The 22,405-nt window shown below is 42.2% G+C and overlaps 1 protein-coding gene across 1 annotated transcript; it reads left to right on the forward strand.

Moving 5' to 3' along the window:
• Positions 1-891: 891 nt before the first annotated feature.
• rspo3 (R-spondin 3) lies at positions 892-20,851 on the forward strand. The gene is made up of 6 exons (XM_030071529.1): positions 892-1,740; positions 9,649-9,843; positions 10,990-11,133; positions 11,369-11,515; positions 12,546-12,731; positions 20,005-20,851. Exons 1-6 carry the CDS (start codon positions 1,641-1,643, stop codon positions 20,238-20,240), a joined length of 1,008 nt encoding a protein of 335 aa, XP_029927389.1. The 5' UTR covers positions 892-1,640; the 3' UTR covers positions 20,241-20,851.
• The last annotated feature ends 1,554 nt before the right edge of the window (positions 20,852-22,405 follow it).

Below are 22,405 nucleotides of genomic sequence, written 5' to 3' on the forward strand. Positions count from 1 at the left end.
ATTTACACATTTAAGTCTCCATAGGAATGTGATTTTTGCGGTATAGGGACAGTGTGCTCTTTTTAATCTCTGTATTGTATTGCAACCCTCTGTGGATGAATTATTACCTTACCTCGGTGAATAATAGCCTAATAATCTGTCTTTTGAGCGCCCCCCCCTCCCCTCCTTCTCTCTCTCTCTCTCCCTCTCACACACACACACGCACAAACTCAGGCACAAAATTAACTACACGAGTTAACACCTCTGCCACTAGATCATTAATTTTTCTCATCCAGATTTGATATAATCTCACCCACTGGGAACTGAAACTAGAAAGTAGAGGTGTTTAACTGATCCTTTTGGTTGGACAGAGGACTGCCAAAGCTGACATCAACTTTATTGTGTAAAAAAGAACTGTCCTGTCAGATCTCTAGAGCTCTTTTTAAAATAATGAGGTTCACTCAGTTGCAAGTATATCAGAATCATAATTATTTGAATCAGTGTATGTGGAAAAAAGGTCCATCTTTGTCTCGGACACGGATGAATCCTGTCAGGTTCAAGTGGCCTGCATCAGCTCATGTTAACAATAAATGCGACGTATATGAATAAATGTACAGATGTTAAAGGCAACAGTTTTAACATTTTAATAGCCACCAAAGATCTAAAGAGTTCATATTTCTAGATTTCTAAACTCTGATAAATCGGCTCCTCTATAAATAACTCTTGAACAACTTTATTCTCTCTCTCTCTCTCTCTCTCTCTCTCTCTCTCGACAGAGAGAGAGAGAGAGAGAGGGAGAGAGAGAGAGGCTTGCCCTCTAAATAAACTTTGGAGCTCAGAGGGGGAGAGAGAGAGAAAGAGAGACTGCAGAGGGCTGAAGTCATCAGCGGGCCGGCAGGAGTGGAGTGAATGGGTCCTGCACGCAAAGCAGAAAAGCGCTGAAACTGCGGAGATTTACTTTTGGTTCAATCGCCTGCCGCCGACAGCGAGGAGAGGTGTGTGACAATCAAAAGAACAACAAAACATTCAGCATAGCAATTTATCGTACGGTCACCAGTAGTGATCCTGTGATGGCTTGTAGCTTTTGTGCCACCTCTGATGCTGAGATGAAGCCGGGACCCTCTCCGCGCCTGGCACAGTAGAGTATCCCGGGACGCACGGCGCATCTCCACAGAGAGAGAGAGCCAGGGAACAGAGAAAAAGATCAGTTTGGAATACAAGGCAAGGATAAGATGTGTCAAACTCTTGGGGAATTTGTGTTAACCCTAATTAACCATTTTAATTAGTATTTTGACTTACACTACACGATTGAGTCTGATTTCCCTTTGCGCGCAGTGGATGATAGTCGAGTGTTTTGTGGTGGGAATGCTTTTCATCACGGCACGGATAACGGCTACCTGACTCAGTCTGTCTTTCCTGGTACATATGAGGATTCTGTCCAGGATGTTACTGTCTAAGGGGCCCAGGCATCATTGGGCCACCGTACATTATCACCACCACATATCTCATGCGTCTGCATCGGGTTGGGGGTCCTGCTCTGTCTAGGAATTACATACCCTCTACCCTCTGCCTCGTCTGGGGGGGAAGAAAACGGAATCATATCCAATAAGTGATTTGGTGGACATTGACATTGGCTTTAGGAGTCTCACCTCTGGGCTACTATGCAATTACAACTGATCTCCTTTGTTTTGATCATCTTGCACTGCATGGAATACACTGGTTGTCAGCAGCACAGCAGCTCCAGGCACCGGCAACATAAACGTGAGTAGGTTAAAGCACTGTGTGTGGGGCGAGATGCTGCCTGGTGTGTGTGTGTGTGTGTGTGTGTGTGTGTGTGTGTGTGTGTGTGTGTGTGTGTGTGTGTGTGTGTGTGTGTGTGTGTGTGTGTGGCGCACGCACTCGCCCAGTCAGCACGTCTCTGTATAACCAGTTGGTATCACTCACTGCAAATTCACCATCGGTTTGACTGTTTTCCTCACAATAAACACTTTGACAGGCCTCTGGCATCATTTGCCACCAAAACTTCGACATATGGGGAAAAGTGGGTAAATGACTGATGACTGGCAGAATATTAATATTTGGTCAGTGATAACTTGTTAGGTGTAGGGTGTAGGTCACTGACGTGGTGGGACGGGGGGCAGAGCGCTCCTCTCACTGGTTTGGCTGTCTAAATCAGATCGGTGGGATCTCATTTGCAGAGCTGCACACTTTATTATTATTTTTTTAATATCATGTGCATCTTTTATCTGTAGACTACAGCACCTGCAGTTATCCTTGGACACGTGTTTTTTTTTTTTTTTTTTTTTTTTTTTTTTTTTTTTTTTAGTGTTAAAGGAGATCACTGCTCCTGAATATCCCACGTTTATTTTCTTTTTCTAAAAAATTCTCCCAAAGTTGACCTCACCTATAGAGCCATATCAAGCCGAAAAAAGGTAATTATTGAGAGCATTAACAGAGAGCATTAACGCTCTCTGATCCTTTCCACAAGCCCACCGGTTACATAGCCACAATGCTGGTAATCATGTATGTAAATCCGTGTGATGCCGGACAGTTAACACACTCAAGTCTCACAATTTCTCATTTAAATTGGGTTAATTGACTATTGATCTAATAAACCCTAATTTTTACACTTAGAACAGGCCATTACTGTTACTGTTAATGACTGACCGATTGATTGATTGATTGATTGATTGATTGATTGACACCTGCAACCGTGCTCCAGCCCTTGCGCACTAGCTCTTTGGGAATTGCAGAGTCTATAACAGGCTCATTAGTTTGGATAATGGTACAGTAATGATTTCAGTCCCGGCGGGTTTCCTCTGAAACTTGGTCGGGGACACCTGAAGCCTCCCTGGCCGCCGCGCTTCGCCCTCACTCTGGCTCCCGTCGCTCCCTAGCGGTCAGAGCTGAGGACTCACGGCGTGTGCAGCCTCCTTCGTCATGATATGAATCACTGCTGCAAAATTCACAACTTCCCCCATTGTTTTGAATATGCGGTTATCTGACAAATTACTGTCTCATGTGTTAGGCGTATCCTCTTTAATTTAATAAATAAACTAAATGAATAAATAAATAAGGTATGAGAAAAGTTCCTTCTGAGCAGATCATAGTTAGACTAAACCATTTCACATTTAGCTACTGAATGCCAGGGAGATATTGGAAACAGTCTACCTTATGTCACACAAGATCTCTCATTACTGCGAAAAGTAAAGCGCACAGACCTTCCTTTTTTTTTAGTTTATTAGTACTAAGCTGGTCAAGATGCAGATCCTTTTTGTTTATATTCATTATTGTTCAGAAACCGCAGTAATAATGCAGCATGTTGGGTCCATCAAAAGACTAAAGAAGCTCCATACTGAGAGACGCTCTAAATCTCCTGGTATTTCATATCCCATATATCTCTCTATGGTCCAACAATATGTCTCATCCCTTGAGCTATGACCAGCCGTTTTCCATGACATTATGAAATGAGTATCAATAAAGTATATTTTTGTATTCTTCCTACGCACCCTTTATCACTGAGGGCCTCCAGATGTGCTTTCTGACTAAGTCTGTTAGAGGAGAGCGGCGATAACTGGAATATTCCATGTATCACTTGCCAGCGTGGCCGAGAACTGTCTGTGATCTGCTGTGATAGACCCTGAGAGTGATGTTTTTATCTCTGCCACCTGGGCTCAGAACATCCCTCAGTATCTCTTTCTACAGCTCTTACATACAGCCCTGATTGGCACCTCTCTGACCTAGAAAAGCCTTGAGTTTGTTGTTGTTGTTTTCTCCTGAAACCCTTGCATGAGCACCAAAGTGGATGTTTATCCAAAGTGGAACATTGCAGCTTTTGAGGTCAGTTATGTGGTGTTTATTGTGTAGTTTTACAGTGGTTCTGAGGTTACTATCACTTTTGGAAAAGTGATCCCAGTGCAGAATAGCTTGTTTCATCCTTGAAGAGCAAAGCTTGGATCAGACTGCTGTGGTTCAGCGCTGTGAAACACCCTCTACAGCTGTAGATGACCCCTGACACTATCACTGCTCATAAAAAGTCAGGGAAATTCAAGATGTATATGGCTATTGTAGATGTCTACCATTTTTACATGCTTGCTTGTTGCACTGGGGTTCATATAATACCAGTGCACCATGGATGGACAAAGCCTGTGCATTTTTATTTCTATGAATTTTTAATCTTCCTTTAAAGAATATTGAAGAGAAATCATTTTTACTTTAGAAGAATTTTAAACTGTGCGTACTGTACAGTCTGAGTGAGACTAACAAAACACAGCTGGCCAGGGAAAACCATGTATCTCAAACTATATATTTTAATTTAATTTGAGGATTTACCTGCTTCTCTGTGGATGCAGAGAGTGCTATAGCCCTTGGGTTTATGAGAGTTTTTCAAAACTAATTATATGAACAATGTAAAATGCCTAGTTGTTAAGGTAAAAACAAGATTTTCCTCTTTTGAAAAAATAATATATTGGAAATCATGGTTTTCACTGGACAGCAGTGATATCTATATATACTGTATAGACATTACGAGAGAAATACTAAAGCAGTCTTTTGGTTACTGGGCTGATAAAGTTAAGAGCTCCTGTTGTAACACTGAAGCATATCTACATGCTGAACCTCTCTTTCTGATATAAGACCTAGTTCACTTCTGCCTCAGGAATTTCAAGGCTTGATTTGAGCTTTGGTGTAAGGAGCAGGATGAACTTCTTGCCTTCCAAATTGGCTCAGCACCCCTTAATTGACCAGTGCCTCTAAAGGTCCAAACATCCACCAAGGATACAGATATCCAACACATCCAGAGGATGGAGGGATTAGTGGGTGAGGGGGGTGAATGAGTACAGACTTCAGAGAGGAAGAAGGGGTAGGAGAGAGTTGAGAGTCAATGACCAGTCAGTCAACTGGCCAAAATTACCACGCGGAGGCTGAACCCGAGCTCCGGGCTTCCTGTATGTGTTGATGCATCCAAAAATGAATGCATATGGGTGCCTGGGTGCTAACACCCCAGAGGTCACGGATTATGAAGAGAGGGCAATTTACTGGGAGGCGAAGAGGGGTGGCAAAATACACCCTGCCTCCTCTGTTAACTAGGTTTAAGAATAAATCTCATGTAACATAATGACAAGGCAATGAAATTAAGTTTGTGGCAAGATGTGAAAGAGGTTTATCACTGTATACACATCAGATTTTATTATTTGATTGTAAAAAGTCCATTTCTTTTTACTAACCATATGTGTGCATGAGTGTCTGTGTGTGTGCGTGTGTGTGTGTCCACACGTGTGTTTTCATGTGTGCAGGCATACGAGTGCATTGGTCTGTATAAGTGTATGGGTATGTTAGAAACGATACCACTGCCCACCTGAGGTTGTGTCAGTGCACATGCAAGGGCAAGGCCAAATTCCTGCGTCTTAAGACTTCTGCGAAGCGGCGTAGCTTGGCAAGAACACATGTGGGCAAATGGACAGCAGTTGTAAAGATGGTGGAGATACGTCAAACACAGTATTCATGATCTACGGCAAACTGGCAGATAAATCCTGGACTTAAAAAAGTAAGAAAAAGGCCAGCTAAACCCTGTGGCACGAAATGCCCAGAGTCTCAGAGGGAAAAGCATCACCTTGGATATTTGCAGAGGTAGACTTTGTAGAAAGCAGCTTTCACTTCATGGTTTTCCAAATAATTCCTTTGGGGAATGGAGCAACAATGCCGTACATACTTGATACATACTTGTCAGTAATGTGAAACATGGGACCAAGGGCGGCTCGGTGGCACAGTGGTTAGCACTGGGTCCTCTCTGTGTGGAGTTTGCATGTTCTCCCCATGTCTGCCTGGGCTGAGCGTGCTTATTTGTCTTGTTTTGTCTGTCTTCCCTGTGATGGACTGGTGAGCTGTCCAGGGGGTTCCCCTGCCTTCCACCCAACGAGTCCTGGGATAGGCTCCAGACCACTGCCACCCTAATTAGGATAATCAGTTTGGAAAATGAATGAATGTATTTTTACCAGAGGATATCACTGAAAATGTCCAATAAAATATGAAAAACACATCAATCAGTTTTCCAAGGTCTTTAAAAATGTCTTTCTGCAGGTCACCGACTGCATGAAATTCCATTCTCCTTCATCAATACACTCAGTTCTTTAAATGTGCAGTAGTTGTTGTGAAACCTAAGTATCATAAACTTCAGGTTTTTTGACAAAAGCGCCTGCAGCAGGCTAATAGCGTGACACACAATACCCATATGATTTAAATCATCGTCTTAACCATACACTGTCACATTAGGATACATTTATTGTAACTAGGGAGACATTTGTAAATGCCTCTGACAGGGCTGTCTTCACAGGATTTAAATGATTACAACCTCCATCCCAGGATTTCATCCATGAAAACCGCATGAAAGAAAGATCACACAACATTTTCTGTGCCGTCACAAAGATTTATACTCTATCCTGAATTAGTCTATAAAATATCTTGTTAAGTAATCCTGTGTGCAGTAATGTAGCTGTCTCTGTTCTTCTGCTTAAGAGCATGTGAAACAAAGTTTATACTTTTCTTAGTTAAATAGCACATCAATATTTATCAGACGGGAAAAGATGCAATGCCCTGTTGTTTCCTTATCTGAAAAGCGATGTGGGCACATTAGTCTGTAAAGTGTGAAAATCCTTTTTCTACTATAAGAACAATTTTTCTTTTGAAGGACAAGTTTACTGATATTATAGGTTTTGTCAAACCAGGCCATCATGTCCATGTCTCACCTCCTTACTGCACTTATCAACTGAAAGTGATATGAAACACACTAATATTTTTAATATCCAAACAAAAGATGCAGCCAGTGTAGTAGTCTCATATTTAACACGCTTTCTGAGTGCTGTTGTGCTGTTGCTCCACCCCAACCTTTAAAGAAATGTTTGAAAATCCTACAGTACTTGGTGAGCGGAGTGCTACAATGGAAGTGATTGTTGGTGCTTGAGAAATGTACATTATCTCCACCAAAAACATAATGTAACAATGTATGCCAGAAAATTATCATTTTAAACAGCTAGACTCACTGCCACATTCTTTACATTCAGCAAATGTTTTCTAGAGGCTCTCAGATGGGAATAATATTCGGACTAAGTGAGAACAGTCACGGTAACTTAACAGACAGGAATGAAACTGGCTTTTGACGGTTTCATTCTTGTCTGTGAAATGTGAAATCAATTTTTCAGACACGTTATACGAACATGTTGTCATTATTGTCTTGCCTCCCTGAAGACAATACAGTACATATTTTAATTCACCTAACCGAGTTCACTCGGTTTTCTTTGTGATTGGTGGTTATGCAAAACATGTTGTGTTAGGTGGTGGCATTTCTCTTGCATGTGAAAGTAAGAGTGCATGTTGTTTTGTGTCTCTGTCCACAAACACAACTATGCTGAACCATGACAATGAATTTCAGCATGTTCACTAAGGTCATGGGACAAAAATGAGTCCATTACTTGATCCCCGCTGGCCTGGGAAGGTACATTGTAATTACATATGAGATTTGAAATGTTTTCAGGGCCGTAACACCCACACCATGGGTCCAATAATTATCACACTAAATGATTACATAGCCTCGAAGTAGTAATTGGTACAGCTGAACGTGCTAGATAAGGTTACCAGTGGGATCATCAAAGTATCTCATGAAGGATTTGCTCCCTTCTGCAGTTCCTTGAAAATAAGATACTTCCCTCAGGCTTTCTATTTTAATTTGGATTTATACACTTCAAACCTGGAACATAATATTATTGAACTGACAGGACATACATACATCATTTTATACAATCATCAAGTGTGTTATGTGCAAAAAAAAAGAAAAAGAAGGAGCCAGGGCTGCAAAGCCATTCAAAAATCAACTGACAGGTGCACCACAAATGCCAAAAATGTATCTTTTTAATCTGTCCAGTTGAAGTTTATAAAATATGCTACAAATCCTATAGAGCCAAGTGCCTGTCCAAACCTAAAATCATGTTTGATTGTTAGATGTGGGTACGGTTTGTCACGGCAAGTCTATAACTCTGCATGCCTTCGACCTATATTGTTATAAATTACAGGACCTCATTTTGAATGTATATACCTACGTTTAAGTGTAAGAGCTTGAACAGCTGCAGGCATATGGGAGAATACTTTGATCTGTCTGGGCAGCAAGGTTAAATAAAAAAAAAAAAATTGCCTCAATATAGGGATAAGTAGTTGCGAGACAAGTATAGAGGGAAGAGAGCAAGAAAAAGATAGAGAAACGCAACAAATTTTGCCAGCTATTTCTCTGAGGTTAAATACTTGTTGAAAACCCGCAAAGTAGAAATAACTGTATGCACAACAGTGTTGACAGTCCAGTGTTGATGCTCAGTTATCAACTGACCAAAATAGATGTTCATCTGAATATCTGTCTAACTCTAACTCTATCCCTGACCTCAACCCTGATGTAATTCAGACATTGCATATATACAACTTTTCCCTCTATTGTATCAGCTGAAACTCAGTGACATGAAATTGTCAATTGATAAGTAATTTCATTTCAGTGACTGAAATTATACATCTGTGCATCATTACCTGCAACTTTAGGTTAAGCTTATTAGAATTAAATCATTAGGCATGCTGGGTAGGAAAGCTGAACTTGATGCGCTTTCCAACCGGAGGAACTTTTTCATGGCTCTAAGAACTGTTGGAGGAACTACCTGCTCTTTTTGCACCACAAGAACTGGAAACCATTGCACTACGTAGTTGAACTTCATTTTGAGGGACTTTTTTTAGCTCCTATTTTAGGGTCTTTTTCTTCTCAAGCAGAAGAGGACCCTTGAGTGACTCAAGTGTATGTTGATTGGTCGAACACATGAGTCAATGCAGCACAGGCTACTGCTATTTTTGAAAAAAAGTGTTAAACGAGAGCCGTGTGCAGAGCAGCTCTTAGCATTAGCCTTTAAAAATGGAACAAAATACGGTCAGCTATCCAGCTCCATTATTATCTTGAAACCCATGACACACAACAAATCATGGTCTCCTCCATCTTGTTGTTGTTGTTGTATCATGAACAGAAATGCTGTTGGATACTAACCACCAGTTTACGTCACTTCAATGTTCCTGGCACTGCAAACACAAACATAAAAAAGCCCTTGAAAGTTCGGAGATCTCAGGGAACCTCCCCAGTGGGTAGTTCCTCTCAGAAAAGTCCCTGGAACTGTCCAGTCAGAGAGTGCCTTCAGCACTAGAATATACAACCTCATACTAAATCTTACCACGTGGTTTCTTAAATTATGGTCTGGAACACAAAGTGGTCTCTGAACTTCATTTTTGGTTTCCCAGATGATAATAGAAGTAATCCATTTCAATAAAGTGTGCTGCATAATGACACTGAATTCAGTTTTCATTTGTCTCTGTGATTAAAACAATATCAAAAGTCATTTTTGTCCTAAAATCTATTGGTATTTGCAGAGCAGCAACTATTGCTCCCTCTAACACGTCCAAAGTGCCTTTTGGAAATGCACTTAACATGGGTGCTGTGCTGCAGCTGATTCTACATGCTCTGATGTCTCTGATTAAATTTATGTATATGTAGTTGCATGAAATTACTTGTGTAATATGTTACACAATATTTGGTGTAATACACTTGTATAATATTTTAACTTTACTCTTGATTTCTCCTCGTGCTCGTGTCAACAGAGATCTCTGGTGTGAGCTCAGGGTGCCAGCAGGGCGGCTGTCTGACCTGCTCGGACTACAATGGCTGCCTGTCCTGCAAGCCGCGCTTCTTCATGCATTTGGAGAGGATTGGGATGAAGCAGATCGGGGTGTGTATGACTTCATGTCCTCCGGGCTTTTACGGCACGCGCTCCCCAGACAGAAACACTTGCACAAGTAAGTAATTACAGTGAGAATAACGAACTTTATTTGGACAGCACTTAAAATAAGAGTTAGAGTTGCAAAACACTTTAAATAAACAACAAAACGAAAAGCCCACAAGAACAGAGGAGGGTTATTTCCCCTTAATCAGACAGAAAGTAACATGTGGTCTCAGAACAAAATATTTTAATGGCATTTTTAGACTTTATATGGCTTCTGTCCATATAAAGCCTTTGGCAACATCAGCTGCAGAACCTGCATGTGAAATCTTGACTTTACCTATACCTTTGTACTTGTTAAACTGATCATCATAAGTAGTCATGTTCCTTATCCATACTCACTTTTTAAATTACAAAGCAAGGCAGAAGTATATTGCATTTTGGTGACTTCTCTGAAAACATAAAAAACATCAATCTGTCTATAGAAGGTTACATTCCTGCATCCCAGTGGCACAGATGCCTGCACACACAGTGATAAACTTTGCAACTCCCTCGAAGTATATACAGACACAAGTGGTTTTCTTGCTACTGATGGGTTTATTAGAAGGCTTCACTTTTCCTCCAACTCCACCATGAAAACTAAATAATAACAAATACATCACATTAACACAACATAACACCAGGCACGGCAGGTACAAGAAACATTTCACCGGAGCAAAATATAGACAAAACAAACACATACCTCGTTGGCTGCATGCTATACGAAGGAACAAATCCCCAGAAGGTCCCCACATCTTCCCACCAACTGCACGAGTCTCTTTGACCAGATAACATGAAGCAAACACACCTTGCTGCTTGCTGATTCCTTAATTAATGATCGGAAAACTACAGCACAGAGTTCAAGTTGTGAGCACAGCTCAACCGAGACACAAAGTGACCTTGACCCTTCAAAATCAAGGTGTCACGACATGAAGTGAAATAATATGAACACAAATAACTTAAATTACTAAATTATGAATTCTACCCACCATAACCTGGTTTCAGCTGAAATATATAAATTATATCATATGAATTTCAACTTATTAAACTTTAACTTATTTAACATGAACTTAAACATGAATTTACTAATGACAGCAGTTACACACTTTATATTTAAAATGCACACATACAGTAACTTGTAAGGTAAGTAAATGCAAGTGGTGCATCTGTGTTTCTCTGCCAGAATGCAGGCCGGAGTGTGATTCCTGCTTCAACAAGAACTTCTGCACGCGCTGCCGAGCAGGATACTACCTTCACCTGGGCAAGTGCCAGGAGAGCTGCCCTGAGGGGCTCGTCCGCAGTGACACACAGAGGGAGTGTGTTCCCAGTAAGTATCTATAGTCCATATTCACCTGGGACCTGGCAGTGACTTGGAGTCCCCCCCGTCTTGCATTTATCTCACACAACTTTCCAAATAATTCCCCAAAGAGGGAATGGAACAAAAAGTACGGGTACATCAAGCATGTCAGCACGCCACGCCATGTCACAGCATCAAACAATTGCAGGTTGATCATTTTAAATTCTGATGATACACACTTGCGATGACATGTGTGCCCCTGCAGAGTGCCCTGCAGAGTGTGACACATGCGTCAACAGTGAGACGTGTACACGGTGCCGCGCAGGCCTGTACCAGCTGATGGGGAGGTGCCACCATGTCTGTCCTGAAGACTACGAGCCCAATGACAAACTCATGGAGTGTACGCCACAAGGTCAGCCCCGTGTGTGTGTGTGTGTGTGTGTGTGTGTGTGTGTGTGTGTGTGTGCATAACAGGATGATTTGGTGACACATAACGTAGACTGTCCATCATAATTAACATAGAAGCAAATTAATATCAACCTAGTATCAACCCTAATGCATACAAAGTGGATATTAAGTTAAAAATCAACTCTCATGATAGTCTAATGATAGTTTTCACTGGACGAGTCGAATGTAAGTATCTACATGCACTGAAGTGTGAAACCCAGGTCATACCAATAAAGTGTGGATGATGATTCCCACTGCAACCATGTTTGCTGTCCTTGAGCAAGGCACCAAAGCCCCACAATAGCACTCTGGTTAAGAAAAATGCCTAAAATATAAAAATGTAGTTCTTCATCTAGCAACACTTTTAGAATGTGCACACGAGGCAAATGAACCTGAATTCAGCTCAGCGAGGAATAAAGCTCAACTGAGGCTGCCTTTAACATACACAGCGGTGGTTACATACACACTTTAAATGGTTATGTTATATCTGATGATATACATGATACATGACCTGAGCATTGTGAAGTAAAGGGAAAAAACAATAGGGGTACAACAGAACAGAATACATTATGCTGCCTTCCAAAGCCAAAGAGCAGCAATTATGTGGTGCTGTAACTAAAAAATAACTCCATACTGCAGTTTTTCTCTTTGATACTTGTATTATATAAATGGCAATGGATGATATATCATTTAGCAGTGATTATGGTTATAGTTGTCAAGACATTTATTCATCATTTGACTTGCTCTCTGCCTTTGCCTTTTGGCAGGTAACAAAGAACACAAAGCAATATCCTCAACAATATGCAAATAGAAATACACAAATACACAAATTGAGAAAGACAGTACAATAAATATATGTCACACAAAGGCTGTTTGCCTTTGCAGGACAAAACAGAGAAAAACAGAATAAAGCAGTAAGTGTGGACATAAACACCCTGACAAAAAATGAATAATGGCTGACATTTCTACTTCCCCCACATCCACATATGGTCCAGTGCACTGTGAGGTGGGCGAGTGGAGCGAGTGGAGCCCCTGCTCTCGGTCTGGTAGAACCTGTGGCTTCAAGCGGGGCCAGGAGACCCGGACACGGCAGGTCCTCCAGTACCCGTCACCCTTCGGCAAACCCTGCCCCGAGATCTCCGAGATCAAAGAGTGTCTGGTCAAGAGGAGGAGATGTCCAGGTAAATACTCCAAGAATAATGAGGAGGAGAGAGAAAAAAAATCCTTTAACTCAGCTATGGTGTGATTATGTGTCCTACCTATGTGGCCAATCCTCCCGCACACATTCAGTGTTGTGACTGTGATCTACTGTACCTTTTGCAAAGCGTCCAAAAAACATGCAAAATAGCTTTTCCCTGACCTCACGAAATTTCAAACATAAGTACATATGGTAACATGGCCTGTTTGAATTGCCTCTGACCCCATCGTGCTCATTACCGATATTGTATTTATGGCAGGATTTTACCTCTCTATGAATTCCAGACTTGGCTGCTTCAGCTTGTACAATCAGAGCTAGTGGTTCTTCCGTTGGGGACTATGACTGTTTACTCAAAGGATTGTCATTGTGGTTAGAGTGGAGGACAGTGGGGGGAACACACATGTGTGATGTTGCAATAGGGTTGTTGTGTGTTTTCCCACGAGACCTTTTCAGATTTTTAAACAGTGAAACCGCTTTCTCTGCTTCTCGTAAACATGGCATGGCGTGATCATCTCTAATGAATTGAGTGAAAAATGCTTTCAGACGGGCGCAGAACAGAGAGAGGGACTGGTCTCCGCGCAGAATTCAATGCTGTGGCGTATTTACAATAGCTTTGTGTTATGTATATGTGTGCGTGTGTGGTTACTGAGGTGGCTGGCGGCTGCGGCTGGCTGTTTTTTAGGCTGAACTTGGTAGTGTTAAATGACAGATCGCAGACAGGCTAGGAGGCTGGGATCCAGCCCCCCGGGGCCTCACACTTACAGAACAAACACAGTGTGTGTGTGTGTGTGTGTGTGTGTGTGTGTGTGTGTGTGTGTGATGCAGCAGAAAAGCAGTTGACTCTGGAGCAGAAACAGCCAGCTCAACATCAACATCCTCCCCCTGGGAGGCACGCGGCGACCAGGGGATCAGTATTGGTTTATCCCCACAGCTGCCAGTACACACACACACACACACACACACACACACACACACTCAGACATGCACACACACTCACACACACAGACATGTGCACACTCTCACACACACAGTCATGCACACACAGGCTAGCACATGCACGTGGAAATCCAGCTAGTGATACACTCTCTCCATTCTCTCAAACAAATGCACAAACTCAGACTTGCACGCCTGCATGGGTACACACACGCACATACACACGCGCACACACACACACACACACACACATATATTACATACCAGCTTGTCTCACTAAAATAACTACACGCTCACCACTCTAGGTGGTAATTTGTAAAGAGAGTCAACTGGGTCAACATGATTTGTAATGCAGACTGTGAAATGTGCCCTCTGTCACCCCCGTCCGGCTCTCGCTCTCTCTCCCTCGGCCTCCCTCTCTCTCACTTTCTATCTGTATCTCTCTCCTGATCCAGTCCCCCAGACTCATCGCCTCCACACACACACACACTCCCAAACACACCAAAGAAAACATCGTCGTTCATTTAAGCTCCCCGTTGGCGCTCACAGTCAGTCGGGTTGGGGCCAAGACTTAGTGTGGAGTCGAGCGCTCTGCTGATCCTGCCTGAGCCTGCTGATAGACAGAGAGAGAGAGAGAGACTGGAGGAGGAAAGAAAGAAAGAAAGAAAGAAAGAGAGAGAAAGAAAGACAGGCTCATTCTGAGAAGATGGAGAAATGCAGCTGGGTTGAGCGTTACACACCACAGGCCCTGTTTATCGACCTCACCCCCGCATGTGATTACCCAGCTGCCCCAGCTCCAGGAGCGTCTGTAGCGAATGAGAGCTAATTATCTGCTCCGGCGCGTCCTCTCCTCGCTGTTTACGTTCTGCACACGCTAGGGGGTCAGTGGTCCGACCTCGGAGAGCCCCCAGTAATCCCCAGCAGCCCTCAGACACTGATACATCCTCCTCCTACTCCTCCTCCTCAGTTTCACTCTATTTTTTTTCCCTCCACTTCCCCCTCTGTTCTTCCTCCCCTCTTCCTTGCCTCTTTCTTCTTATATCCATTTCCTCCTTTTTCCCCATCCACATCCTCCTCCTGTTAGCTCTATACATGTTTTACTTTCCCTCCCTCTCCTCCTTTTCTTCCAACCTCCTCTCCTCCAACTCCTCTAAACTGACTCCTCCGTCCAATTCTTTTATTTTATTTTAGGCTAGAGAGATCTGTTTCCCTTCCTTCCACAGTTTCTTCTCCTTTTCCTCCTTGTTCCTCCATCCCTCCTGGCCATCTCCACGCTGCTGACCAGACTCTCTGTCCCTCTTTCTCCGTCTTGTTTTCAAGTCTTTTTGGCTCGCTCCACCAGCCTGGGTTGTTGCTGAAGACTTTGTGACCTCTCATTCTCCCCGGCCCTCTCTTGTTTCCCCTCACTCCCACAGTTTCACTTCAAACTTCGAACTTCGTGTGTGACTCTGCGCTACTGCTCTGAAGTTCAAGAGTCATGACTTATTGATATGTGAAAACACAAGGTGGTTTTGAATTGTGATGAAGAAGGAGTGTCTTATTCCATCTAAGCACAAATTAAGAAATGCATCATGTGTATTTATTTATGTAGCAGCCCTTATTTTACGTGGAGAGCCCCACTCAGATTGAAAATCTCTTTTTCAAGGATGGCCAAGATGACCAGCAGCAAGTTTCAGACAAACACATTATGAGTCACACAGTCCAAACATATTATGCAACATTAAAAATATACAATTATACACAAATAAAAATAAAAAAATAAAAATAAAATAAACTGAAGCAAAGACAGCCTAAGTTATCATCTTCAAAGTCCTTCAACAATTATGTAAAAACTCCAGAGGGGACTAAATTCATCATGCTGTAAACCCTATTGCATTTTGTCCTAAGCATTGGGAGCAGCATATATTTTATCTATATATGAATTTTAAAATTTATGATTTGAATATACATTTTAGGTCCATGCCTCAGTTTCAGCAAAGTTGAAAGTACACCATTTTCCAGGCCAAAAATAAATAAATAAATAATTCTGTTTGACATTTGACGCCAGTTAATTTGCCTGCCCTAACACATACACAGTCATTCCTTCTTTACAGTAGACTCAAGCCATAGTCCCATGCCTTATGAGGCGTGTAGACAACACACTCCATGACCATCAAATACTCAGTTCCTTTAGGATATTGATTAGAAAACATTACAATTTGCAGTTAGTACTGAGTAATCCCTATAATCAATTGTTTGAAGTCACTGATATTGTCTCAGAGCAGTTAGAACAGCACCAGGAAACCAGCAGAAAATTTCAGGCTCTTAGTGTTAGGAAAACTTGGCTCCGTTCCCCCGTTATCCATGCCTAGAGATTGTGAATGTTTACACACACATCCTCATCCGCCGCCATCTCTTTCAAGTTAATGCTGGCTAATTTGTCCTCCGATCGACCCACTGTTCACCTCTCTATCTCTCTAGCCGGATAGACTGCATGCCCTCTGCAAACCCTAGCCCCCTTTAACACCCCCCTATCATACATGCACACGCACATACACACAACTCAACACACACAGAGCCCTTTCTACTGATATACACAGAGAAACACAATTTACACTCACAGACCCACACAGATCCCCCCGCATGCAAACATATAAATACACACACACATACACCAGCCAGCCAGCACAAACCAGTCAGTGAAGGGGGAATGTCACACACACGCACGCACACACACACACACACACAGAGCCCCCCTCGTGTTATGCTGGCGGCCGTGCGGCGGGCATTCCTCTTGTGGGACAGCCCATAGCCTATAATCCCAGCCTGGCTCCCGCCAAAAGCTCCCCGGACGACAGCACGCCTGCCACGGAGGATGTGCCATCATTACAATCACTGTGCCCCTCCAAACACACACACAGACACACACACACACACACACACACACACACACACACACACACACACACACACACACACATACACACACACACAGATTCACATCCTTCCCCTGTGTTCTGTTTTACTCATTTAGGCTCTGTCTGTCTCCTGCTCTTTTTTATTCTCCACCTCTCCTCTAATATTCTCTCTCTCTTTCTCACACACCCCCTCTCTCTGTGTGCCTTTCTTTCTCTCTCTTTCTCTCTTTCTCTCCCTCTCTCTCTCTCTCTCTCTCTCTCTCTCTGTCACTGGCATGCTCGCTTGCCCATTGTGCCAGCATGCCAGACAGTCTGTGTGCTGTGCCGTGTGTGTCCCACCCAGTAAAGCCCCCTAGCTGTGCTCTCCAGCGCAGTTTACTGAGCCGTATGCTCTGTGCATGTGTGCTGTATTTCTGTTTGGTTTCTAGAAGTTACATGGCGGCCACAGTCGATTCAGCAGGTCCACACTGGTGGGTGTGTTTACACTATACAGGCAGGGATTTGAGGGGGAACAACAGGGGATGAAAGGGATGACAAATTTGTGCATGCAATCCCCTTGTTAACTAGAGATTAGGGCAAATGTGTTTAGAGATAATGCAGTAATTCATCTTCTCATTGCGTCCTGCTTTGTTATGTTTTTAATGTGTACACATGAGTGATGGAAATTGGGTGTGTTGACTGTATGGTGTACAGAGTGAGCCATTTAAGAGCAGACACAAGGTTTTGATTGGATTTAGGGTTGCAAACAATCGTCTGGAATGTCAGTTTGTACTTAATTAGTTCAATAAATGTTTTATTATGTAACCCCTGCAAAGTACAAATGTCAAAAGCTGAAGTGAAGCATGGCATGTATATTGCTTTGCAACAGTCGGTGCAAATGGATGTGCATCATATAATGTGTTGAGTCACTGGTTAAAGAGATCACCAAATGCTCTCTCACGTCACACCATTGTTTTTGTCTTTATATTTTGTAAACAATCAGTCCCAGATGAAGCTGTTGTAACTGTGCTGAAATGCCTATTTGTGAGCTGTTGCTAAGCAACTCCAAAAAACATTAGATTAAATTATTTGTAAGCAGAAAACAAACTGGGCAAAGTGTTTCCATATTATTATATTTTCTGAGTTGCCCTGATATGATACACGAGGATACATTGTTTATGGACAAATGGATTCCAAACAAATACCCGCCTATAAGGTTAGCTGTACATTGTATATGAACAGATAGAGAGATGTATTGCTGTTACATTATGGATTGTTAGGTTGTTAAGTTCTTACATTACATTGCAGTATTACTGTGCACTTATATCATTTAATAGACTCGAATGAGACAACTGAAAAATTAATTATTACAATCTATTCCTTTAATCTTGGTGGACACTTCCATCAGTGTTTGATTATGATGCCTGCATGTTTCGGCGAAAACTAGGAACCTAACAAATGGTTGCGTGTGATGTGATCAGTAACTGTTCTACAGGTGTTCACTGACAGTGATCGAAGGTTTGCACAAACCGCTACACGCAAATGAAACTATATCGCTGTGTTGCATAATGCTATCGGGTCATCTTGTGCTGTCCTGAGAGATGGTCACTCATTTCGCCAATCTCATGAAGAAATGCTCGGCTAAATTACATATTTAAAAACATGTTTTTACGAGGTGCTAAATATCTGTTGAAAGTTTTCCACAACCTCCAACGGTGTCTCATTTGGGGTCTATTATACACTTGTCAACACACAGTTTACTAAACACATCACAAACAGTTCCAACTAACAAAACGCAGGTTGGTTTGATAAACAGGCTCCTAATCACCTCAACATTGGCATGGATTAAGTTTCTCCTCCGGCTCTGCCGAAACACAGGGAATACAGTATGACTAATCCACTGATCTTGTAAATAGTTATTGTGTCAGAGTAGAGAAAGCAATGTGAGCAAAGGGGACTTCCTGTGTTTATAGAGGGGAGAGGGAAGACCCTGAATGAGTCAGTCCAACAGAATACGCCATCCATCCATCCATGCACCCATCCATGTCCCCCATCTTTGCTTTTGATTCTTTCTTGTCTTCGTTCTTTCTCACTCTTGTAACAACCCATTTTGCACAGTATATCACACCGTCCATACTGTGTGTCTGCATGCATATAATGTGTGTGTGCACTTAACAAGCATGTGCATATGCAAGCGTATATGTCGGATGCCCATATGTGCATGTATAAAAGGGCCACCCTTCCACCTCCCAGTCACTTCTGTCCTTACCTCTGAGGTCTTTCACTGCTAAAGAGAAGACTAAACACAGCAGGCTGGTAGAGGCCTGTATCGCTCTGAGTGGAAACCTGGAATGTGTGGGTCGGCCCTGACCTGGCAGACAGGCAAGCTAAGAGAGATCTTCTCCTTGGTCCAACCAAAGAACTTGGTTGATTAATGAACACCCTGAGAGAGGGAAAGGACGAGAGAAAGGGGGTAAACATGGGGCAGACAGGAGGGAGAAAGAGAGTGGGGAGAGAGAAATGTCTCTCTCTCGCTCTCTATTTATCTATCTCTCTCTCTTTCCCAGTGTCTGTGCCTATTGCCTACTTCAGCAGTTTCACAATCCCCATCCAGCCAGCCAACCATCCAAGCAGGCTGTGCTGCTCCGCTCCGCTCACACATGGCCAGCAGCAGCAGCAGCAGCAGCAGCAGCAGCAGCAGCTCAACAACAGGAAAAGGGCCTCTGGGTTTCTCTAGCAAGATCTGTCTCCGCTCTCCCTGGGGGTGGATCTTGTTATTATCATTAATAACTTTTGCTCTAACAGAGATAAACCCCCAGCATTCCTTAACTCTTCGTTTTGTTTATGAGATGGTGTTGCAACAGCAGATAAATTGGGGGTTTATTTAAAGGCTTTCTATTTTGGACAAAGCCTGCTGATCATGGGGGAGAGGATAGCAACAGCTGAAAAGTCTGCCAGGGTGTGGCTGCTGTCTGCGGTTGTAGACTGACATCTAGTGGTGTGTAGGGAATACTGCATGAACCAGTGGCATGCTATAACGGAAATTTCCACACATTCATACTGTAATGCTGTTAAATACCAATATACAACGTTCAGTGCATTCAAGGAGTTATTTTGTAATCTAGCATTGTCATTTTTTTTTTTTTTTTTTTGTGTTTATACACTTTCCCTCAACTTGCCTTTTAAGCTTATTTTAATCGGTGCTCTCCAACTTTCAGTAACCCCAAGAGAAGAGGCCTAAGCTTAATGCCATTGCTACTACCACTACTAGACCAGCACTTTGGAAAATTGTGGGAATGTTATACATCTCTCATAAAACTGTGTCTGTGATTGCACCGTTCATGCCGCAGCTGTTTCTTAACTTATCACTCTTCACAGGTATTTGGTTTACCTCAGAATGCTGGATGGGAAATAGAAGAGCTGATCTCTTTCCCCATTTATTTCCAGGAGCAAGAAGGAAGGGTGAGGGACGAGGAGGGAGGAGTCGCAGCAACCGGCGGGACAAGGAGAACCAGGAGGGACGGCGGGAGAGGAAGAGGGAGAGGGACAGGGAGCGAGAGAGAGAGAGGGAGAGAGACCCGGGTGAACGTGATGACTCTGAGAACAGGAACAAAACTGAGCACAGGCATCGCAGAGGCCAAGACAGACACCCCGTCTCGCCCGACCAAGGCCTTGCACAGTAGTGCACAAAGTGTAACGCCTCCCCACCCTCCTCCTTTTGCTCCCTCATTCTTTTTTTTCATCCTGATCTTCCCCACCTCCCCACCCCCACTGTTCCCCCCCCTCACCCCCTCACAGCAGGGGTGTTGCTGCTACCTGTATGAGTTGAATATACTGTTTATGCACAAGCGGGACGGGGCACATTCAACCACAAGGCTTGGGCCGCTATGGACTTTAAAATAAATATTTTTGTTTTCTACCTTCCAGCCTCTACTCCTTCACTCCCACCACTGAGATAGTGTCTTTTTTTTTTTTTTTTTTGCTTTTCCCCAAGTTTGAACAATGCAAGAGACACTGCTGAGACTGCTGTTGTGACTTGACAGATCCGAACAAAACAAAGCAAAGTGGGAAATGTCTGTGAGGACTGGCAGGCAGATGGATGGACATGGACATGCGTTGGAGCGACAATGAGGTTATATTATGTGCTTGTTGATATGGTTATTTAATGGGGCCCAGGTACAACATTGCTCATCTTGGTTTTTTGAATGTAGATTTTGTGACATTATGTAGAACCATTGTTTATTGTTGTTCCTGTTCTTTAGATGTCTTGCATTTTTGTTTATTTGGTGCAAAATTTGTATTAAAAAAAAAAGGACAAATGAGTTTTGCTCTTGCCATCTTGTAACATCTTCATAATCACCAGCACTGACAAAGCAGGGCAGATATAGGAGGATCGGCATACTGTCATTATGTGAATCAAAGAGACTGAATCTGTTTTGTCAGTGGAATAAGGTAAAAAAAAAAAATGAAAATCATTAACATTTACTCTGTGTCTCTTGAAGCTAATTTTGCCCAGATTAGTGGTAAATCCTATCTACCGCTGGTTTTGCATATTGGTGTAAATGGGATCTGTGTTCTCAATAAAGCCCCTTGGCTAGAAACCAAAAGCAACTGTATGTCAAATAAAACTATACTGGGTTTTTATCTGTGTGTCTGTGTTATTTATGTTGTCTTTGTCAACTTTGGCCTTGATCTTGTGCAACAGTTTAAATAAACTAATTAGAACTTTGCTCTGTTGAGAGTGCTGATAATATGTCATCAGAGCCATCCAGCAAAATGAGCATTTCTTCATCTTATTGCACGCTTGCACCACCGCTGGTCTGAACAAGCCCCTCAGTGCACAGTACATTTACTCCTCTGGGAGTGTCCAGGTTGGATCATTCATTCTTTTACTCTCTTTTATGACATTTTAAGCCATGGCCTTGCTTGGGAGAATACTGGCCTCTCCTAACTTACATAATAACTGAAGTCTTAGTTACAAATCCTGACAATACAGCACTAATAGATTCACCAGATTATTGTGGCCCGTCACTACAAAATCTTGGAGAAATATATTTAGAAATTAATAAATGGGCCTGCAGCATTCAGTAATGAACATCAACAGTGGATTCAGTTGTTTAATCTATGACAGTAAGGCTGAAGAGGAGTCAGACTGTAAGACTCTAAGATCTTTTTAATTTCACTCTTACTAGTCTAATCCACTTTTGTTCAGTGGATTCTGTGCATCATTAAACTAGGTCGTCTACAGGTATTAGAAAGTTAAATTTAATGCTTTTTAAGACCCTTTCAAGATCAATTCTAACAACATTTGAGACTAATTTTTGGAAAAAATCTGATTAAAGTGAACATCTAATTTGGTGAGTAAAAATAGGTGCACTGTATTCTGTCTTGTGCTGATTTCAGTTTCAGGTAGGAATATATTTGGTTATTGACAATATGATTTTAACAGACTCTTTTGGCTCAGACAGCAGCTGCTGGTGGACAAAATTAGGATTTTTTTTTTTTTTTTTTTAAACTGAACATGGAACAGTAATGCTAAATCCAAGTATATTTGTAGATTTCCCTTCACTGATGCCAAAGTGAATAATGTAGTTTGTTTTGTGCATGTAAATGCAGTACAATGTGAATAATCTGCAACAGGTATTTTCCCAACAGGTTGAGTGCAGCATGTCACCATGAAGAAAATTGATATTTAAAAATTTTTAATGACTTTGAAGGCCTTTACTAGATTTAAGACATTTTAAGACTTTGTATGGACCTGCAGACACCCTGTTAAACAAATGTATTATATCAAACATACTGCAGTGCTCTTTAACATGCAACCATAATCAAATGTGTACTATTTATA

The sequence above is a fragment of the Myripristis murdjan genome, chromosome 16, assembly GCF_902150065.1.
Source record: "Myripristis murdjan chromosome 16, fMyrMur1.1, whole genome shotgun sequence".
NCBI lineage: Eukaryota > Metazoa > Chordata > Actinopteri > Holocentriformes > Holocentridae > Myripristis > Myripristis murdjan.